Source organism: Rhinolophus hipposideros (assembly GCF_964194185.1).
Source record: "Rhinolophus hipposideros genome assembly, chromosome: 5".
Lineage (NCBI taxonomy): Eukaryota > Metazoa > Chordata > Mammalia > Chiroptera > Rhinolophidae > Rhinolophus > Rhinolophus hipposideros.
The window spans coordinates 34,801,206-34,822,524 of NC_138051.1; the positions used below are offsets into that span (position 1 = coordinate 34,801,206).

At 38.2% G+C, this 21,319-nt stretch overlaps 1 protein-coding gene across 13 annotated transcripts in view; it reads right to left on the reverse strand.

Annotated features, from left to right (window-relative positions):
- The window catches only part of MEIS2 (Meis homeobox 2), a 203,315-nt gene that overhangs the window by 4,444 nt on the left and 177,552 nt on the right, over positions 1 to 21,319 (reverse strand). For all 13 annotated transcript variants that reach the window (XM_081049122.1, XM_081049119.1, XM_081049124.1 and 10 more), the window contains exon 10: positions 1,159 to 1,217. In XM_081049122.1, coding sequence (XP_080905248.1) covers positions 1,159 to 1,217 — 59 coding nt within the window. The remainder of the gene's footprint in view (positions 1 to 1,158; positions 1,218 to 21,319) is intronic.

Here is a 21,319-nt window from a genome sequence, read left to right on the forward strand (position 1 = left end):
TCTTCCTCTTTACTTATCTCTTGATCAAGGGGAAGTAGGACAGGGAAGTTCGGGGTATCCAATACATAAATATTGCAACGTGCTAGTGAGTTAAGATTTTGGGATCCGACCATCTCTGGTGGCTAAGAAACATTTTTCATATCATCCACAAACATCTGAAATTCGAGCACAAGTTTACCAAGTTTGTCAAGTTAAGCAGACTCAACTGAACATATGCCTTTTTACCCATAGCAAAGAAAATGTACACATGGGAAATATAACATTTCAATTGTTTTATAGTCTCCTCCAACAGGCCCCCTGGCTTCCATGAGTGGAATGATATTTCAATGTTATTAGGGAAATTTTTTCCAAAGAAAACGAATTTTCTTCAATTCTTTAAACTGAGGCCACAGTTTAAATCTCCTCAAATGTGACACCGTTGTTAGTGACAACTGTCATTACCACATGGAAAATAACTTTTTCCTACAGACCTTCATGCAGGGTCCTACGAGTCCTCAGTCAGTAAACTAAGGAAATGCCTATTTCAAAGGATTGAGAGGTCACAGGCATGGTTCGGACAGTACCGTATAACTGCTTTAGAGAAACTGAGAGATATCGTGAGAAAAACCCACATGTATTTTAGTGGAATGGATGTGAAGCCTTTTCAACAAAGGCAATAATCTTTCAATAAAAAAAAAAATAATGCTGGCAATGCAGCACTTCAGGCTTTAATGGAATATTATGAATAGTCAAAGCAAATGAATGGACACAATGAGTTTAACAGGGGATGCGCCAGGAGTGAAAGCAACACATCCACCAAGGAATTGTGGGTAACATGAAAATGAGAGTGTGCTAATGATTGGATGCAGACAAGCAATGAGTAATTCCAGAGCTCACAGTCAAACAAACTGCTTGTGGCACTAATGCTTGTGCCCAATTACCAATTCAGAAAGAAAATAAAAAGCAGTTTCAGTAGAGTCAGGGTGGGAAATCTCCAATTAGCACCAATTAGTAAAGTTGCTTCCTAGAATGGAATTCTGGGAACATTAAAAAAAAAAAAATTCTCCCAGAATGTCTGATGGATGCATTTATTTGCCAGGTGATGAAACTCCTGAAGTACAACTTGATGAGGATTTGTACCTGTGGGTTGTGACTATTTGTATACTAACTGGAACTTGCCTGCTCGATTTGACTGGTCAATCATGGGCTGTACTATTCTTCTTCTGGCATTAATAAACCTGAAATAAAACAGAGAAGTCCAGTCATCAAATGCAATTTCTGTGCTCTGTGAACACACTTGCACAAATGCTGTGGAGAATATAATCCAGTGAAACATCTACTGAACATTATCTTTTTAATCCATAGGCAATTTTCTCTTTCAGTGTTCAAAAATACCTAGTTGATTGGATCACCTCCTCCATCATCTAATAACCGACTCAAGGCTGACCTGCTAAAAAAAAAACTCAGGGAGGGAAAAAAGTTTTCCCTGAGAAAGCTTCTATTAATTTGCGATTGTGCTTCTGCTTCTTGAACAAGTAGGAATCTGGTTAAAGTTCTCAAGCTGGAAGATGTTTTCCCCTTTCCCTAAACTCCCCATCATAGGGAGATCCAGCTTCCCCTTGCAGCTGGTCATAAATGGAGACCAGGCTCTGGCACTCTGCTTTCACAAGGTATTGTTAGGTCAGCAAAGCCATCAATTAGGCTGTCTGAAGTTTTATCACCAACGCAGCAGTAATAAGTGCTGGCCAGAAAGACTTCTGCTCTTCGGCAACTCCTGCAGTTTAAGCCTGTAAAGTTAGGGGTCATTTAGAGGTCAGTGCCAGCTGGGGGCGGCCTTTCCAGTCTAAGCTGGGACACCCAGGGCAGGGATAAGGTAACTGCCAACCATAAACCCAGCCACCTTTCAACCCACTAGAAAGACAGAGCCTCAGGTACACATGGTTGATATTAGAGCCCAAGAAACGTTTTCAAATCAGGTGGTGGCTGAATCACAGGAATGTGAAGGAGAAGCAGTTATTTCGTCTAGAAGCCTGGATCTAATTTTGTTGGAAATCCAAAAATAAGTGCCTACTTCATGTTACTTTAATGTTTAATAATGCCCATCAAATATTCATGTACAAACAGAATAAGATGATAAGAAATCTCCTTTATTTCTCCAAATTTAATAAAAACAAAACAATTTTCTACCATTGTAAGTTACCCTTGTCCCTGTGCATTTAATGATGAGCATTCCCCACACACTTGAGCTGATGCACAGGATTCATGGCTGTGCATTTGGGGGTGGGCGGCAAGAAGGGAGAGGGGATGTCTAGTGTATACTAGCTGGCTGTCCCTTAAAAAGATACCCATTTATAACATTTTCCAGTATTTCTAGCTTCAAATCTTAAGTGTAGGGGACTTCATGATTAATGAGTCCACATGGGCCCAACGGCAGGAACTGAAAACTCGTTCTTTGAAATTAGCCAAAAAAAGAAAAATCTAGCGTTCCTAGTTGAAGTCCCTTCCGAGAAGAAGAGCAGCCCACACTCATTCAGGCCTCCTGTGAGCACTCTCCAGTGGGAATACAATTAGGCTCGAGAATAATAGCTGCAAGGAAAGCAAAGGAGTCTTTTGCATATGGTGTTTGTTTGCAAAACAATGAACTCCTTCATTACTTAAAGAAAGTATAGCTCAGTTGTCACAAATGTTACACCCCTCAGGTTTGGGGAAGAAAGTGACAGGCTATGAGAGGTGAAAACAAGAAGAAAGTTGTAACTGCATATTTATTCCCACCTGGCACCTTAAGCACTGTTGAGGAATATCTGACCAGATAGATCACAAAGCCGTCCAGAAGGATCCCTCAAATAGAAATGGAACTCCATTTCTACTCTTTCCCCATCGTTTGTTACTGGGACCAACAGGACTGCCCTGAGATTTTCACCCCCAGGAACTCTTTTTATCAGCTCAGGTTAAGACCAATTGAGATGCTCAGGAGAGTCAGAGAAACCTTTTCTCCCCTCCTTGAAGTTTCTAGTGGAGGACACACATGGCAGGGGTTTTACCTCTTTTTATGTGCTACTAATCCTGGTTTTGTTTTTTCCTTATAGGCCAACTCTTTAGGTAAAACGAATTGCTATTTTTTCCCTTTTTAATTTCACCCTTTTACTCTTTTATTATTTACATCTGGAGGTTGTTCCCTTATTGATGTGTTTCTCTCCAGTTCCCCCAAACACTCCCTTACTCACAGAGCTGCAAGGCATCATGGTTCTTAGTTCTCAGCAGGAGAACTCCACACTGTCTTCAAACAAATAATTACAGGGAAGGTTAGAGGTTCACTCAAAGGTCATTTCTTTGGCTACTCCTCAGAATGTTTACATTAGTAAAAAACGGGGTCCTCTCAAAAGATTGTTCAATGGGGGATCACAACAATGCAGAACATTAAAAAAGCATTTTGTGTGTTAGCAGGTCTTTATAGAAGCGCTGAACTTGGAAATGCCACTCCAGTATTACATTTTCAACTAGTTACCATGGCATGGACTCGATGTTCACTAGCAGTTATGGCAATGGCCTTTCTTTGCCCAGTTGTACTAAACAAATATGCCTAGAAGCCTCTGAAGGTTTTCACTAGATCCTTTTACAAAGGGTCATAGAGATTTTGTTTTTTTTCACTTGGGCTCCATTTAGCCTCTCTGGATTTTTGTTCTCAAACAATGTTTTTGATCCACAGTGCTATATCTTGCCAGATTCATAACTCTACCACATTCTTTCAAATCACACATAATTTTAAAAACATATGGTCCCCAATTTTTCAGAAATCTCTTAATGTACAACTACTGCCAATTGTCAACTCCCCTGATCTTGGGATATCTTATAAACACCATAGATATTATTAAAATTAACAATTAATAAGTACACTAATAATACTTCTATACTAAAAAATGAAATCACCCACTGTACTGATGATCCACAGGCCACTCTTAAAAAACACATCAATGTACATAAAATGGAGCCATTTAATTATACATTAAAAATAATATTAGGAGTCATTTGTATTTTTTAACATTACTAAGATGAAATTTCTAAATGTGTCTTTCCCCCAAATTATATAACATGACATTTTTTCCACTCCTCAGATTTATATTTTAAAATGAATGTATTGTGCTCAAGCAATAAACAATATCAAGTTTTGATTCTACTTGGAATTTGAAGAATCTAAGTTGAAAATCAACTGATTTTCAATCTTCTAAAGTCCAACCTTCATTCATATAAAAAAGAAAAAACACAACTCGCTGGTTCAAAGACAAAAGATGTCTTAAAAAGGCTCAAAAGGTTTCTTGAATATTAAATGGGTCTTACAAAATAACATTTTGATGAGTTAAGTGTAAATGAATCAGACACATATGGATTAAGTTATCCTTGAATTTCACACGGGTTTAAAAAATAAGGGGAAAAGAGGGTCTTGGCAAAAACATTTTGGACTTTGCCAAACCCAAAACATTTGAAAAATTGCTGAAGACATCCAACTAACCAAAATGCAGCAAGCTGCACCCAACTTTAATGAAAACCCCCACAAGTTATTTCCAATCCAAAGACTGTGAGGTTTTTCATCTGTATCTGATGTTAAAAAAAAAAAGTTCTCTAAGTTTTAATGTCATCCGGAATGATTTTGAAGTTGAGGACATATAATATACTTCTCTATTGGTACAAACAATTTAACCCAAAATTACAAAGTATTCTCTTAGAGATGAGATAGCTCTTAAAAACATTCTGAGGCTTGTACAACTCTCATGTAAAACATACCATATATGATAAATGCCATAAATAAAATGTGCTAGTCTAGTGCCTTATCCAGATTTTCATTTAGAAAAAAATTTTCATTAGCCTCATTGTGACTTTTTTTTAAGGGTTAGAGATAATTCCATTAGTGACTCCTTAGGGAATGAGTACCCTAAAGTGCACTAGTTACATTGATTTGTACTGAATACAAAGTTAGTATCCAGGCTCACATAGAAGCTCAGGAGAATATCTATTAATACTATCTATTTTCTCACTAAATTTTACTAAAATAGAAAATGCATTCGCATGTGTGATCCTTAAAAATTACATACTAGGACTGTTCGCTTAAAAATAACTTAATTATAGAAATAAATTCAATGAGTATCCAAGAATCATGAGGCCTTTTTGAGTCAACTTGGAGATGAAAAAAGAGTATATTAAAAATAATAAATCCAAGATAGCAAAATATCCTTGAAATTTCATCTTGCTGTCTTGCTGGAGTGACGTCTCCTGGAGATCCTCCCACCCTCCCCACCTTAACCCTTCACAGAAAAGCCAATCCTTTCAGCTATGCATACTTGTCTGCAACCGAAATCTGACCATTGTGATTTTTCTTTTAAAGGCTTTTCATTCCAAAGCATATTTCAGATTGGTAGAAGTAGGCTTAGGTGTCATTCCTGATTGTTGGTTGCTTTATTTTCCATTCTTTCTTTCTCCCCTCTCCCCCTTTTTAAAGGGCTGATAAATCCCTTCTTTCTGGTTCACTAACTTCATGCCACACCTGGTAACCAACTCCTTTCAGCAGCATTCCTTTTGTTAGAAAGTGCAGGCCTCCGTGGAGTCACCTGGAAAGCCGCCAGCCCTGAACACTAAGGAGGAATCAAGAATCCCTGGAATTGAAGTTTTTACATGGATTGGCCTGGTCAAGGAAGGGGGCTGAACTGTTGACGAGAGATCAGATCAATTTGGAAGAGGTGTTATAAGCAGCTTGGTGATGGGGTGGGGTGGGGGGAGGAACCTGTTAAAAAGTGAACCACCCCACCCCCACTCCCTTCTCTACTTTCCCCAGCTATGGGGCTGGCTCATCAGTGGGAGAAGGTGTTTATTCACAACGCCTGCTACTGGTTGGTGTTTGAAACAAGGAAGCCTCAACCTTGGCAAGTCCCTTATCAAGTTTCTTCATTTTATCTTAGTTCTCAAAAAAAAAAAAAAAAAAAAAGGCTGTGGTTAAGGCTAAGAATGGGGTTTTCTCAGTAAGATACATTGAAATAGTTAAATCAATAAATTAAGCAGGTTTAACGCCTTTGACCATGAACTCGGGCACACGAATGATTGAGTCATGTCACAAACATAAATTTTTCACTGGTGGCTAGACAATGGGTCTTTTCTCACAGACAACAGTGAGCAAAGTTAAATACATGAGATTCATGGGCAACTTAAAGACACGTTCATGGTTTATAATTAATTTCCGTGAGCTACAGCTTAATTTATAATTTGATAGGTACCAGATTTGTCTACAGCTCTAAAAACAAATGAACTAATACTCATAAATTTACAGTATGAAAACATGATATTAACCTGGAATCACAAATCTTTTGTAGCTTTCTGAGTATGCCTCAGAAGTATTGTACTGGAGTACGGGAGTACTGGAGTATTCATGTTACAAGAAAAAGGCCCTGGGCAAAATTATCAAGTAGGTGATACTGATCTTTGATGTCCTTCTCCTGTGTTCCTTCAATATTCTTTCTTTTATCTAATTCTTCCCTAAAGTTACAGGGGCTCACATAGATTTTTACTAAACTGCCCCACTTTGGGTAAACCCTTCTCAACTATTCCATATTCCAGACTTCTCCAAAGAGCAAAGTGGTGAAGAGTATGGGCTCATATTCTCTGCTATTTTATGGCTGTGTGACCTTGGGTAAGTCTACTTAACCCAAGCCTCAGCTTGTCCCCTATCTATAAACTGGGGCAATAGTTGAACCCACATTGTTTTGAGGATTATGGGATTAAATCCTTGGCACAGCACCTGCCTGGTACATAGTAAGAGCTCACTAAATATTAGCTTACACTCAAAATGCACCTAGCCAATGTCCCCTCCTAAAGACCTCTTTTCTCTTAAAGGTAATTATGAAGACGAGGTGGGTGGCTATTAAACCAATTCAGTGGGGATTTCCAACACTGATGCAGACATCTGCTGGGGGGCTGGGTAGTGGGGAGAGCTATTTTGGAATCACACTCTCTTAATGGTTCTCTAGATCCTTGCAATTCTATGTTTCCTGGACCAGCCACATAAACATTACCTTGAGCTTGTTAGAACTGCAGAAATATTGGAGTTCCTACCTTGGCACTGCTGAATCTGAATCAGAATTTTAAAAGAGCTCCTGGTGATCTATGCACATTTAAGTTGGAGAAGTCCTGCTCCAATTCACGTACCAAATAGATGACCTAGTACTCTGCCTGAGATAGAAACTTTCAGAGGTCAAGTTTTAATCACAAACCTTAGCTGTGAAAATGCATGTACTATTCTCTTTAGTTATCTTGGATATAAACAGTCTTTTAATCACTTGCCCTGGGCAGCGATTTATAATAATTTAATTCATTTTACTCCATCTGTACCTCCTAAAGGAAAAGCTAGGCCAATAGTGTTTTTGTGGGAACTGTTATCTCTCAGAAATGGAAAGGAGGAAGATGGTAGAGTTTTCTTTTCATTTAATGTAATTCTGTACTGTTTGAGTTTTTAATAATAAGTATGATTATTTTTATAATTAAAAAAAAATGTTAAAGGTGACCTAGAGAATTTGGCATGTTATTTGACTAAGGCTTATATGGCCAATGGTAGACTTTTTAATAAAAGTATTTGAGAAATTTCCTCTAAGGTAGGGAATTATCTTTTATTTCCTTTACAATACTGAGCAACAATAAACACTATTCCCTAAGTATAATCACAGCCAATGGCATGCAACTAAACTTCCCAGCAGGTTATGATTTTGAAGCACTGTTACTCTTACAGAATGCCATCTGATTATTCATATGTGGCTATTTATCATGCACTATAAAAGTGATCTTTCAAAGCTACTTGAAAGCAAAGGGAGAAGAAAACACGCAAACTTCCTGAGCTATTCATATCTAGGATCTATCCTCTTAAAGATAAAATACTAAGTCAATAGATATAAGTTGCAGTATATTACCTCGTCCTGTACATGATTTATTGCAGATGGAAATCAACTAGAAAATGAATTACTTTGAAAGTTTTACTACGGACATTAAAATTCCAGATCTATAGACCTACACACCTTATAGTGCTTCTGAAAACAACTCTGCAGATGGAAGATACATCTACAACTTCCTTCAGCTATCTCAGCCTAAAAAGCACGAGTAATAATTTTCAAACCTACCAATTAACCAAGTGCCTGTTCATCTACCTAAGCACCACAGCCTGACGGGGCTTTGAAAAAAATCAACCAGTCACCTGATCCTCAATAACATACATTTTAGCCAATTCTCATTATGTTCCTAGCCATGTACTAATTCACACTGAGAGAGTAAGATCCTGACAAATCTAGTATCTTTTTAGCTTTCATGATCACCTTTGATGGAAGTATTAATTCTCTATCCTACTTCTCAGTGGAAACCACCTAAGCATTAACTTGCCAAAAATGCACCAAACTGTTTAGCAATTATGTATTAGGTATGTTTGAGGAGATCAAGGGGCGCTCACACGCCCGGTGCTATGGATCTCTCTCTGATTAGCTTGTCATCTGCTTGGAAGAAGATGGAGGCTGATTCTCCCATATAGTCTAGCAGGCCAGCTGTTAGCTGCCTGTCAAGCCCTCAAGTGGACAAGTAGTCCAGGAGCAAAAATGTCACTCCTTTGATCTGGCAAGGAGCAGCTGCTGATTTATAGAGTAGGACTTTGTTCTTCCGTTCTATTTTACTTTCTTTCCTAAGGCAGAACCACAAAATCCAGGAGAAAAAAAAAAGTGCCTTTCCCAGCAACATCAACAAGCTCTGACAACTGCAACAGGGTTTTTCTTGGCCCTAACAAAGCTCTCAGGCATCTCCTTTGACGCTCACCTTTCCCCCTCCCCTCCCCCCACCACTTTTTGCAATGCGGTAGTTATTGTTTAATTCAGCTTCTGTAAATGGAATGGACTGTGGCCAGCAAGCCTGGGGCATAAACACACCTGTATGAAAGAAGCCTTATTGTAGCAACCATCTACAAGCCATCTCACATGAACCACGTGTTCCTGAGTTCAGAAAGAATGCTCCATTTTTCCTGACAGCAAATTTTATCCTAAGTGAGTTTCTATTTTTAGTGCCACCAAACTATGATGACCACATTTGAACTGTTTCATCTCCAATGGTGTCACACTCTTTAAATCAAAGAGCAAAAAGGATTAGAGTCTTTTCATCTGTGAGCAAACAGATCTATCAAAAATGTTTATCCACTGTCTATAATATCAATCACTAACTACTGAATTAAACAACCAGAAAGGCTTTAGCAAATGCAATATCAAAGATGCCATAATGTTGATTTCATTACCACTGATTTATACTGACATAGGCTTCCCTGAGTAATATATAAGGGGAAAACAAAATCAGCAACAAAATCTACATAAGCCACATGCATTGTCTTGCTAAGAATTAAAACTGGTTTCCACAGTGTGCTTCTGTTCTCAATGAATAAATCTGTCAGGTCAGAAATGCCCTGTCAACCAAGTAGAAGATGAAACAATGTGGCCTTAAGATAAACTATGAGAAGTCATCAGCCATATGTATGTGTGTGCATGTACATATGTGTGTATACATACATTTATACACATACATATATGTATATGTATGTGTACACATCCATACATATCAGACAATAAATTGCTACAGTTTTCTCTGCAGCTGCTGGAAGCAAGGATGAGAGTTATCAACTCTAGGATATTTAGACATATTACCACATAGGTCAAAGACAAGAATTTTATGGGTGGCGGGAATGCTGAAAACGAAAAAGAATGGTTACTAAAATTCTTTGCTTCTATTCCATTATGCCGTGTTCTGGGGTTTGTTCTCTTCTCCCCTTTCTCACTTCCCCGGGGTGGGAGGGAGGGGAATAGATTTTTCTCAGCCTCATTTCTTGCTTTATCCTATGTCCCCCTTTGATCAGTCAAAAAAGTTCCTAAGCACCCATGTCTTCAATGTTCAGAGAATTGGACTAGTAGATGCTTTCTCTGGAGATGTGTATATCCTACTGGGAGACTGGGTTCTGGAGGGGGAGAAGAGATGGTAGGGAGGGAGAGAAAGGTGTAGAGAAGCAGTAATTAGGTAATGCCTATTTTTGTCCTTTTTCAGTCCCAAAACAATCAGAATAAACAATTATTAAGGTCCGTAGTAATCTGTACATGTGTCACACATTGGTAAGTTCCACATTCTGTATGTAACAAAAGACAAGTTTAATGACAAAAATTTGACACAGTCATATATAAGAAATTATATGTAATAGATAAATATATAATTATATGACTCTGTCTCCAATATATATTTAAAATTTTGAAAATGCGGTTCGTTCCTTTCAAGATTTTTACTCTTCACACCCACAGAAACAATCTCAAGTTGAGAATACATAATAATTACAAATCAACACAGTCCACACCCACTAAATAAGTGTGATAGGGTCAATTAAGGAAGTCAGATGGAGGTTAATCAGAACGGGCTCCTGGTTTGGGTCTGGAAAACATGGCTACAGTTAATAGACAAGCTGGTGGAGGTGCTTTTTTGCCCCCGGCTTTATTGAGATATAATTGATATATAACATCCTGTAAATCTAAGGTATACAAAGTGTTGATTTGATACTTATTTTGCAAAATGATTATCACTGTAACATTAGCCCAAACCTCCATCATGTCACATAATTACCATTTCATTTTTCTATGGTGAGCACATTTAAGATCCACTCTCTTATAGCAACTTTCAAGTATCTAACACACTATTATTACCTATAGTCACCATGCTGTACATCAGATCCCCAGTACTTACTCATCTTCTAACTGGAAGTTTGTACCCCTTGACCAACATCTCCCTATTTCCCCCACTCTGGCGAGGTTCTTGAATAATAAATTGAACTCCTGAAATTCCTGATTGGTCACATGATAAAATAAAATATGGTACTTGAGGAAGATCAAAAGTTATGTATAGGATGAACTGATGAGAAGCTAGAAGCTGAGAAGGTAGAAAGCTATTCTCTAACCCAAGCAGAAGAGGGAAATAAAGTGAACCCAGTGAAGGTGGTAGAAACGAAAGAGAAGTGGGACATTTAGCTTGGAGAACTGCCGATGAATTGTGCTTAGACAGCAAAGAAGAAATATAAATGTACAAGATACCAGGATAAACCTAAGCATCTACGTTTGGGATGTCATGTTATACAGTTGATGACAACTGGAAATGGAGAAGGAATTCCTATTTGTTGTGGTAGGGAGAGGGAAACTCACTTTTCCAAATATTATCTTTAAATTGACAGTGGGACTTGCAGGCTGAGAAGCTATACAGACCACTCAAGACAAAGGACAAAGGAAGACAAAGGTTAAAAAGAAGTGACTTTAACCTCAAAATCCTCTAATCTTGTCAAAACTGCAAAACTATACGAATATTTCCAAGCTGCGGCAACAAGTATAATAAACTGCTTGGCTACTTCCAAAAACATTACTTCCTTTTCACATATCCTCCAGATTTTACAAAATCCTCCATTACTAAAGGCTGGCCAAGTCAACCATTAATAAAAACCTCAGTGATCATGGCCTTATTTCTATTAGGTCTAGTTTGCTTCTTTTAATTCTGAGATAAATTGTGTGACTGGATTAGAGGCTATTAGTAACAACATACCTGTCCCACTGTGGATTGCCACACAAGTTGGGTTCCATTCCATACTTAACAATGGAATTTATTAGAGTTTGCAGAACTGGATATAGGACACTATGTTTTTTAGCAATAGCATAAGACAATCAAGGGTGGGTTTTTCTCTAGGTAGTGACAACTAATTTGGAAGACAACTGATACGACAAAGTGTCACATTTAAAAGTGACTCCATTAAGGGTGATGGCTTCCAAATTGTGCCTTCCTTTCAAAACATACTTTTCTTTTTAAATGGGCTTTTAAGGTGGAAAATATAGCACTTCACCCAAAATGGTGTGGAAACAAATGGTTCTTGAGTCTCTATTCTTCAACTCCAGCCAAACCATCCCAACACCCTGGCAATCCAAAACCACTTGGTGTTTGGGAGGAAGGTGTATGCATGTGAATGTCCCCATGACCCTTTCATTTGTCTGTGGGGCTCCTTTTTCTAAAGCAGCAGGGGAGACTTCAGAAGACCAGCTTGGCATGCCAGAAGTGTTTGCAAGAGTCAGGCTCTTCTCCTTTTTTTCTATTCTCCTGCTGGTTTAAAAGAAAGAATGTGGCAGAAGACATGCAGACGGTGGCAACATTCTTAGGGCCCTTTATCCATACCACTGATTTCTTTAAATTGTAGCGTGGTCTCTTGTTTGAGAGACTGAGATTTTAGCACTTTTAAAGGGAACCATAAGTGAGAAATCTCCTAGGTGTTAAACTTTAGAATGGCTTCAACCCAAAATACGAAAAAAAATGAGATTAAAACACAGAAAGTCAAGTAATATTAAGAAAAAGATCCAGCAAACAAAATATCATAAATATGCATATATAGTACAGTCTTTCTGTGTAAACCAAATGCCATTTAACCAGTTTATATTGGCATCTAGAACAAGTGCCAAAGGGAGAGAAAAAAATCTAAGATCTAAAAAATTTTAGTTACTTTAAATAAACTATAGTTCTAACAGCTATACATCTAACAATAATCTTTAAAAATATTATTAAAACATACCCCGTTATGTCAAGAAGCAAAAAAAAAAAAAAAATCTATTCAGGCACACATGACTTAATGTCCTCACATTTATGATGTTCAAACACCAAAGACCAAATTCCAAACAAAATTTTCTGACTGCATTTTCTTAATAACAAATTAAACATTTTTTACTTTGATTTGACAGGCAGATAAGCATTCTGTATCTTCTCCAGAGATGTTACATGCAGTCTTTCCAATGTGACAGTATTATTTCCTACATTTTTAGCATCATCCCATGATCATAAAAGACATAAAATATATCTTTATAAATCACAAGAGACTTAGCAAATCAGCAGTTATGCCACATCTGCTCTACTCCTTAAATATTTTAGCGTTAGAGGGTTAGTTAGTGAGGTTTTTCCCCCCTTGATTTGCAGAGAAATAAAGACATCAACTTTTGATTCTGACATTCCACACAAAGCTACAATCTCTAAAGAAGCAAACACATTGTACCACAGTTTGAAAGAATTTTTAGAGCATATTCATATTTCCTATCTATCAGATTTCTTAAGGTGGTTTAACTAAATTATTAGAAATAGAAATGATGGCATATTTAAATTATCTCCATTTTCACAGTACAGGTAAAATAACATCATCAGATATCAAAATTAATTTAATTTAGAAATTGGTTTAACTGCCAAAGATCCTTACTTTGGATAAAGTAATGTACAAATAAACAAAAAGACGATTAATAAGTATAAAGTTAATAGGCTAACTTACTAGGAACACACTATTCCTTTTGTCTGGGATGGCCTTTCTCCCATAAACATCTGGTCAATACACCCTTCAAAATTCTTATCAGAGAACAGCTCTATGAGGTAATTTCCCTGGTTCCACAGTCATATTACTAGGGTAATTTGCCTATCACACCATTTATTCAACACCACAGTTACAATTTACTTGTCTAGCTTCCCACCAAATAGCCTTAGAGAGCAACGACTACATCTTAATTCTGTGTTATTGAGAGTGTGTTCAGTATCCAGTACATCCTCAATAAAATGTTTGGTGAATGAATAATTGAATGAGATGGAGGGTTCCTCCATTTTGGAAATCACGTAGAATTGAGAACAGAAGAGCCCACAGGGATTTTCTTTTCCTCATTTTGTAAGTGGCATAGCTGAATCCAAGGTGAAATGGATTTTCTTCTGAGTGGGGCGACTAAGATGGAAAACAAAAACTCTAGTTTCCTGGTTCTGCTCTAGTTTTTTTTGCACTAGGAAACAACTAAAGATACAGACTAAAGACTTTAGGTTGAAGGTCTGATTCTATTTGGACATTAGAGACAAATCTTGGATGCCAGGGTGAAGGAAGAGATGGACTTCACTTGGGAGAAAGTGGGCATCAAACTTTTCTAGGCTGGGGAACGCATGCTATAGTTATATTGGCATGATAAGTCTGGTTGACTTGAGAGAAGAGAATAAACTAAAAGTAATGGGAACTGAGTATATAGTTCATTAATACAATGAAGTAGTGTGTGTGTGTGTGTGTGTGTGTGTGTGTGTGTATTAGGATAGAGGAATAGTGACTAGGAAGTGAAGGAGAAAAATTTGTGAGATGGAGAAAGGAAAGGAGACTAGCAAACTTTAAATATATTTTTATCCCATAGCTTTCTAAGGAAGCTTTTCCAAAATTGTGCCCTCAGGGACACTGGTGTCACTAGGTGTTTCTTCAAAATAGGGGTGATATGTCATAGAAAATATAGGGGAAATAATATTAAGTGAAACAAAGTAAGATGCTTCCCTTGCTGCAAGTTATGTCATAGCTTTAATAGGCTAAAATATATTATGAACCTCTAAGCAGGCATGATGGTACAAATCAATTCGTAACTTTAGTTATGAAGATTTTGAAGGGCACTAGGGTTCCAAAAATTTTTTAAAAAATGAAGCCGTATTCTGGTGTTTAAACGAAATTGTGTTTTTAAACCATTTATCAACTTGAAAACAGAAATTCCATCTTTTTATCTGCCCAAGTCAGACTCAGATACAGAGAAGCACTTGTAGGGGTCTGGGTTTATGTCTTACTTGCTCATGTGCCCACCTCCCACGATTATTATAAAAACTGACTACTCCATAGACCTTTGACCCCAAAATGTGCTGGGTGAAACGCTGTTTAGAATGTTTCTGTCTCAAAGATAATTTGATCATTAGGGAATGATTTTAGGCTGGGATGTTTTCTCTCATCTTTCCTTTTTCCTACTTTGTCCATTTTCCCACTCCATAAAATAGTTTTTTAAAAACCTATCGTTGGGTATTTTATACGTACGCTTAAAATTTCTGCTTCAGAACGCCTCTTAGAAACTGAAGACTAATCTTATGTGTAAGACTTTTTTTTCAGTACCCTCTGCATCTTTCATTAAATCAGAACCGTCACTGGATTGTGGCCCTTCAACTTTAGTAAGTCTATATTACAGATGTTAGACTTCTGTGTATGGAGAAAGAGAGATAGAGGGGGGTGGGGAGAGAGAGAGGGGGTGGGTAGGATGTTAAGGGGAAAAAGAAATGAGAAGGGAAAGAGACAGGAAAAGAGAAAGTACTCCTTTGGATAAAGTACATCAATGTACATCAACTGCTCCTCCCTCTCCCGTTCCCCCACCCCCCAAAAACCAATTCTACTTTCTTGTTTACAGAGTGTACAAGTACAAAATCAGCTTTTACTTAGAACTGTGTTAAACACCACCTGCCTGCCCTCTGAACCTCGCTGTCCCGGGATGAGGTCAGCTGGTGGAGGGCTCTGGTTCTCTAAGCGATCCTGTCATTCAGCCTAACAGCAGTGATTCACTCGCGGGAGGCAAAAATGACTCAATTGTTGGGCTTATTGACTCCAGGGAGCACAGCTACTCTGTCATTACCATGGAGTGCAAACACCCTGAGCTCTGTTTTGGTCCACTTAAAATTACTATTTGCTGTGAAGGATTGGCAAAGCAATTCTAAAAATGATGGGGGTGAACGTGAGGCGAGCGCCATTATGGGCTTTTCTTTCCGGTTAAGCAGAAGTAAGCAGCACAGGACCCGTTCGCAGCCTGACCCACTTATTTAACCTTTTGTTCATTTTGCTGTATTAACATATATTAACTGGGTATATAAGCCCTAGGGGGGGATGAGAACCTCATGACCAAATTATGGTTCTGTTTTCATGGGTAACCTCTCCTTGGGTGGAAATTAAACCCCAATGTAAATCCATTTGCGGTCCATACAGAATTGAGGAGGAATGCCAAAAAAACAAAGGCTGAACGACAGTCTTGCAAAGACCACTGCAACCAGGGAGTGGTGGGGTAAATTATACACTAGAGGAACTATTTGAAAAACCAAATAAATTTAATTAAATAAGTTACAAAATTATTTTCTTGCCTCTTATCTACTCCCCTTGGTTAATATCTATGACATACTGATGTTGCATAATTGCTCTTATGGAATGCTGCAGCTCAGAGCCATAATGAGCTTCCTTTGCACAAAGGCAGCAAAAGTGGTTTCCCTACAGAGTTATCTTCTCAATTATTTATACTTGCAACACTTTCACATAATGGCAGTTTTAAAATCAAACAAACAAAGCAAACCGTACAATAAAGGAAGGAAACAAGAAGGTGCAAGGACCTTTTCCTTTCTGTTGTGAACACTACAAGGGATAGGCAGGCCATATAGTGTCAAGTAAATTTGGTTCCTCAAAAAGTCTCAGGGGCCTTGGGACCAGATGACATCAAAGCATTTGCGATTTCCACCTTGGTGAGGGATTAAACAATCTCCATACCTGCTTTGCGTTTAATCTGTCATACCCAAATACGTAAAACAATGCAAACTTTATTTTTTTATTTTTACAACTTTGTCTTTGAAAATTCCTAACCAGAAGATTTGACCCTCATCCCATTCCTGAAAGAAAGAAAGAAAGAAAGGAAGGAAGGAAGGAAGGAAGGAAGGAAGGAAGGAAGGAAGGAAGGAAGGAAGGAAGGAAGGAAGGAAGGAAGGAAGGAAGGAAGAAAAAAAAAAGGTACTAAAAAACCTGTCAAAATGATGTCGATGTAAATAGAAAATGGTGGTGTGTGTCACTCCAGGCTATGGAGTGGCTTGCTAATTTTTATGGAACTTGTTTCCACTGTCCACTCCTGCCTCTGGTTCATCACTCAAAACCTTGTCTACAAAAGTGGAAAAGGTACTTTGTAGCTATACAGATATACAAATAAAACAAAGGGTATGTTTAAACAGTAAGGCAGAATTATAATACTATTTCTAATATTTGATTTTGGAATCTCATTGAAGAAAACTGTTTACTGCTACCATTGAATTCTGACTTATTTTGTTCCTAGTACCTAGCTCAGTAGCCTGTTTAGAGTAGATGCTCAATAAATGCTACCTAGGTTATTTTTCCAAGTTAATCCATAGATGTGGTTAAGAAGTTTATATTTTAAGAAATTAAATGTGAACTTTTGACCGGACACACATTTGGACCTGCATTAAATCTATATTTCATTTCAGATTCTCCATTGCCCAGCCCACCTATATGCTGTCATCTCAAGGGCCCCACCCATATATTTATGACTGAAGATATTCATTTATAATGCCCGTGGAAACACAGCTTTTATATCACCTATTAGCCATTTCCAAATAACAAATGTTAAGCAACCATTTCCTTAAATTCCTGCAGGGCAAGATTATAAAGAATCAGTAAAAGAATAATAAGTTTAGAAACCTCAAAATTTGTCTCTTGCAATACGCCTACATGCACACACATTGAATTTACATACACCTATACACACACTTGTTTTTCATAAACATACCTTGGGACTTTAAATCTCTCTTGACACTCAGTTTAAAAAAAAAACACAAAAAATCTTAAGTAGATGCTTTTTCCCCACAAGCACACAGGTACTCCTGTGAAAGGTCAGAAGGAACAAATACACCATGCTAAAAGGAAATCAGACCATGATCCATAAGCTGCCTGAGCACAGGCTATGGATGGGGTCATTGGAGAGATGCAGTTGCGACTGAGATAGGATCCGCCATCTTGTTTGGCTTCGCTCCCAGGAATCAAATGAATTCGATATCATATCGTGGACACTTGTTGATTCTTAAAGCTCTTCTTGGCCATCTAGAGCTAGGAATGAGCCAATTTTGTTGGCTACTTCTTTTTTTCCTGCCACTCTCACCTCCAAGGTTAAAGTACTTGGTGGTGAGCTGATGAGAGCAGTGAGCATGGGAGCTGATGGGTTGTGGACCCAATTCTACTCATCAATACAAAAGTATACCCTACTATTTGGCCCCCTACTAGCACTAGCCACTTTCAATACTGAAAATGATCTTTCTAAGTGTGTCCATGTGTGGTTACGGACTGCACAAAGGATAAAGGGTAATACAAGGAGAATACACATGATGGTAAGAACACTCTGGTGCCAAAAGATTTAAAACACATCCTTGCCTTAGGCAAATATAAATCTGAATGAACTTTGACATACTTCAAATATGTCCTATGGCACGTATAACCTATTTGTCAAAGACACCGGTGCAATAACTAGTATGCGATCCATCGTTGTGTGAAAAATTAGTTAAATGTTGAGGTCTAGAAGAAAGTTGGGGAGTTTTTGTATTTTCCAATGTGGGCAAGTGCTGAGGAGAAGTCTCAGATTCTGTGAATGGACTCCAATTTGAAAAGTGCTCCCTCTGGCAGTCAAAACCGATTTAAAGGTCAGTAGATTATGAGTGGAAGTGCATTGGTTTGGAGAGTAAAACCAAAAGCTGACTGGGTTGGAGAGGGTGTGGCTTTCCTCCCTGTGAGGGCTCCCGCTGATGGGAATAGAAGTTGCTATCCGTGGCTTGAGGGCAGTAATATTATACGGCCCTCAATTCCCAAATGTGACAGATTCGTAAGAAACCTTAACCTCTATTTTTTCCAGCTTTCCTCAACCGCAGCAACAGACTCTCTTAGCAGACCAGCCAATTAACCAAGCATTGAAAAAAAAACGCCACAAATCTATATCAATAGCTTTGTAGGACATAGAGAAAGACGTGTGAAGTAAACACTTAATCATTGTTGTAAGAGACAAATAAGTTGAAACAGACTGTGGCTGAAAAAATTAATTTTAAACAAATCAGAAGAAATGGAATATCTGTCTTCTTTCCTCCAAGCATCCATGTATTTGCTTTTGTTTTAGTTCACAAGGACCTGGCCTTCAGTTTACCCTTGACTGGTGGCAAATCTGATAAGGGTTGGCACAAATATGCTGAGCCTGGTTTACAATTTGTTTTGCAACTTCCCTTCCCAGATAAATATAATCCAAGTACAACTTCTAACAACAAAAAAGAAAAAAGTTGTGTTTACTTGTCCTGTGCTTAAGGATTTTTTTCTTCTAAATGTTCCCTCAGGATGCTGGCTTGCAACCTAGAAAAAGCTTGGATTTCAGCTTCAGTCTCCAAGGTATTCTACTGTTCAGTGGGGCCGTGTGCTGGGAGGGAAGCTCTCTACCTTGCTGATTTAATTAACAGGATTCTTTTCATTATTATGGGGATTTAGTTTCTTCTTGCCTCTCAGTGTTGGGGAAACACTGATTTATGTTTTATATTTTGAAGGAAAATTTATTGTTCTTTGACAGCTGAGGCTCGGTAAATTCACGGCATTGATGGGACCCCAGGGAGGTGTCACCATTGCCCTGCCCACCTATAGGCTGTCCTCTCAAGGGCCCCCCTCCAGAAGTGAGAAGAACCATCAGCTGTTCTGTGCCCATCCCTCTCCTCCTCCCTCTGATAATTACGCCAGCAGGGGTTGGCTCATTCCCATTTATGAATGGTGGTATTAGTAGGTTGATCAGTAACTGTGAATCACTGATTCATTTAAGTGAAGCAAACAGTCCATGAATCTTCGGGCTGGATTTAATCTCTTGACTAAATGGAGCTCACTGAATCAAGTGGTAGACTGTGCTATACTTATTTTGATGACTGTGGATGGACCAAAAATTGGGGCAAATTTTCTAAATATGAATACACTTTTATGGGGGCAATACATATGTATTTGCAATTAGTCCTATAGAAAATTTGGCATGGGTGGTCATCACGACTCTTTTTGGATCACCACTCTCCTAGACTACACACCAACAAATTCTGGCTTGGAGGAAAAGGAAAACATGTAGTGAAAACTCTAGAGATTTGTAGCAAATTTATATTTTATATGAAAAATTTTAGGTGTCAGTTAATGTCCATAATTTGATTATAATCAAAATCTTCTTTTCTAAGAGGGTTTCATAATTCACCTTCATCCATATTACTATAAACATTTACTGAGCCAGGCACTAAACTGAGTGTATATATGTACTTATTTAATTTTACAAAAACCTTATAAAGCAGGTAATATTATTAGCCTTTCCATTTTATGGTGGGGAAACTGAGACTTAGCAAAATCCAATAATATGCCTAAGATCACACTATTATTAAGTGGGACTCAGATTTCTGACTTAACGTGTTCTACGTGGTTATGTAGAACGGATACAGCCATTCCAGGGTATAAATAGTGATAGCGAAAGAAGGAGTTATAGGCTGAAATGTGTTCCCCCCAAATATGTAGAACTTCTACTCCCCAATACATCAGAATATAACCACATTGGAGATACGGTCTTTAAAGAGCTAAGTTAAAATGAAACCATTACTGTGGGACCCTAATCCAACATAACTGTTGTCCTTATAAGAAGAAGAAGAGACACCAGGGACACAGGCGCACAGAAGGAAAACCATGTGAGGACACATAGAGAAGGCAGCCACGGGCAATCCAAGGACAGGGCTCTGTGAAACCAAACCTGCTGACACCTTGATCTTGGACTTCCAGTTTTCAGAACTGTTAAAAAATAAATTTCTATTGTTTAAGCCACCCAGCCTGGTATTTTGTTATGGCAGCCCTAGCAAACAAATGCAAAAGGTAACATAGAAACAGGAGCTGGAAGAAAGGCAGAAACCAAACTTAAGATCTGAGGAGATGGTCACTTCCTTTCCATGACTGCTGGAGACACCTTACCCTTGGTGGCACTGGCCCCTATCAACCTTGCATATACACTATGACCCCTAGTTTAGAAAAAAAAAGTGAGTGAAAGTTGCACAATGGCAAATAAGATAGCTAAGGAAATAGGGACAAAGTTAGGAGAAGAAAGCCATTCTATGTATGAGAAAGGCAGTGTTATTCAATCAGAGAAGGCAAAAGAAGAAGGCCGGTTAAACAGGTGGAGAGAGTTTTGAGTCATCTAGAGGATCTGCCTGGACATAAGCCACACACACACACACACACACACACACACACAGTTGGGGGTCTAGGAAATTAGGAATATTTAGGGCTATTCCTACTGTCATAGGAGAGGCCTACAGCTGAAACATCTCCTGGGAACCAGGGAACATCTTGACAACACTGAACACAAGCTTGCTTAGTTCTAAGAGACCCTTTAATGATATTTTCCATTCAGGCAGGAAAGTGGAGCCAATTTTTTAGACCAAATGTATAAAATGGAGCCTTGGAAATTATTTGACTTCTAGATCAGAACTTTTCACTTATCTAGATTCATGAGCCAATAGGTGCTAAGGAAGAATAAAGAAAGAATATAGAAAGTGCCTATAATACTATAGTGGTTAGTATTTTCAAAATCTTTAAAAGCAAGGGAAGTGGGTATGGGTATGTAGTCTGACTGGTGGAGAAAAAAATAAATTAAAATAAGCCTCACTCTGA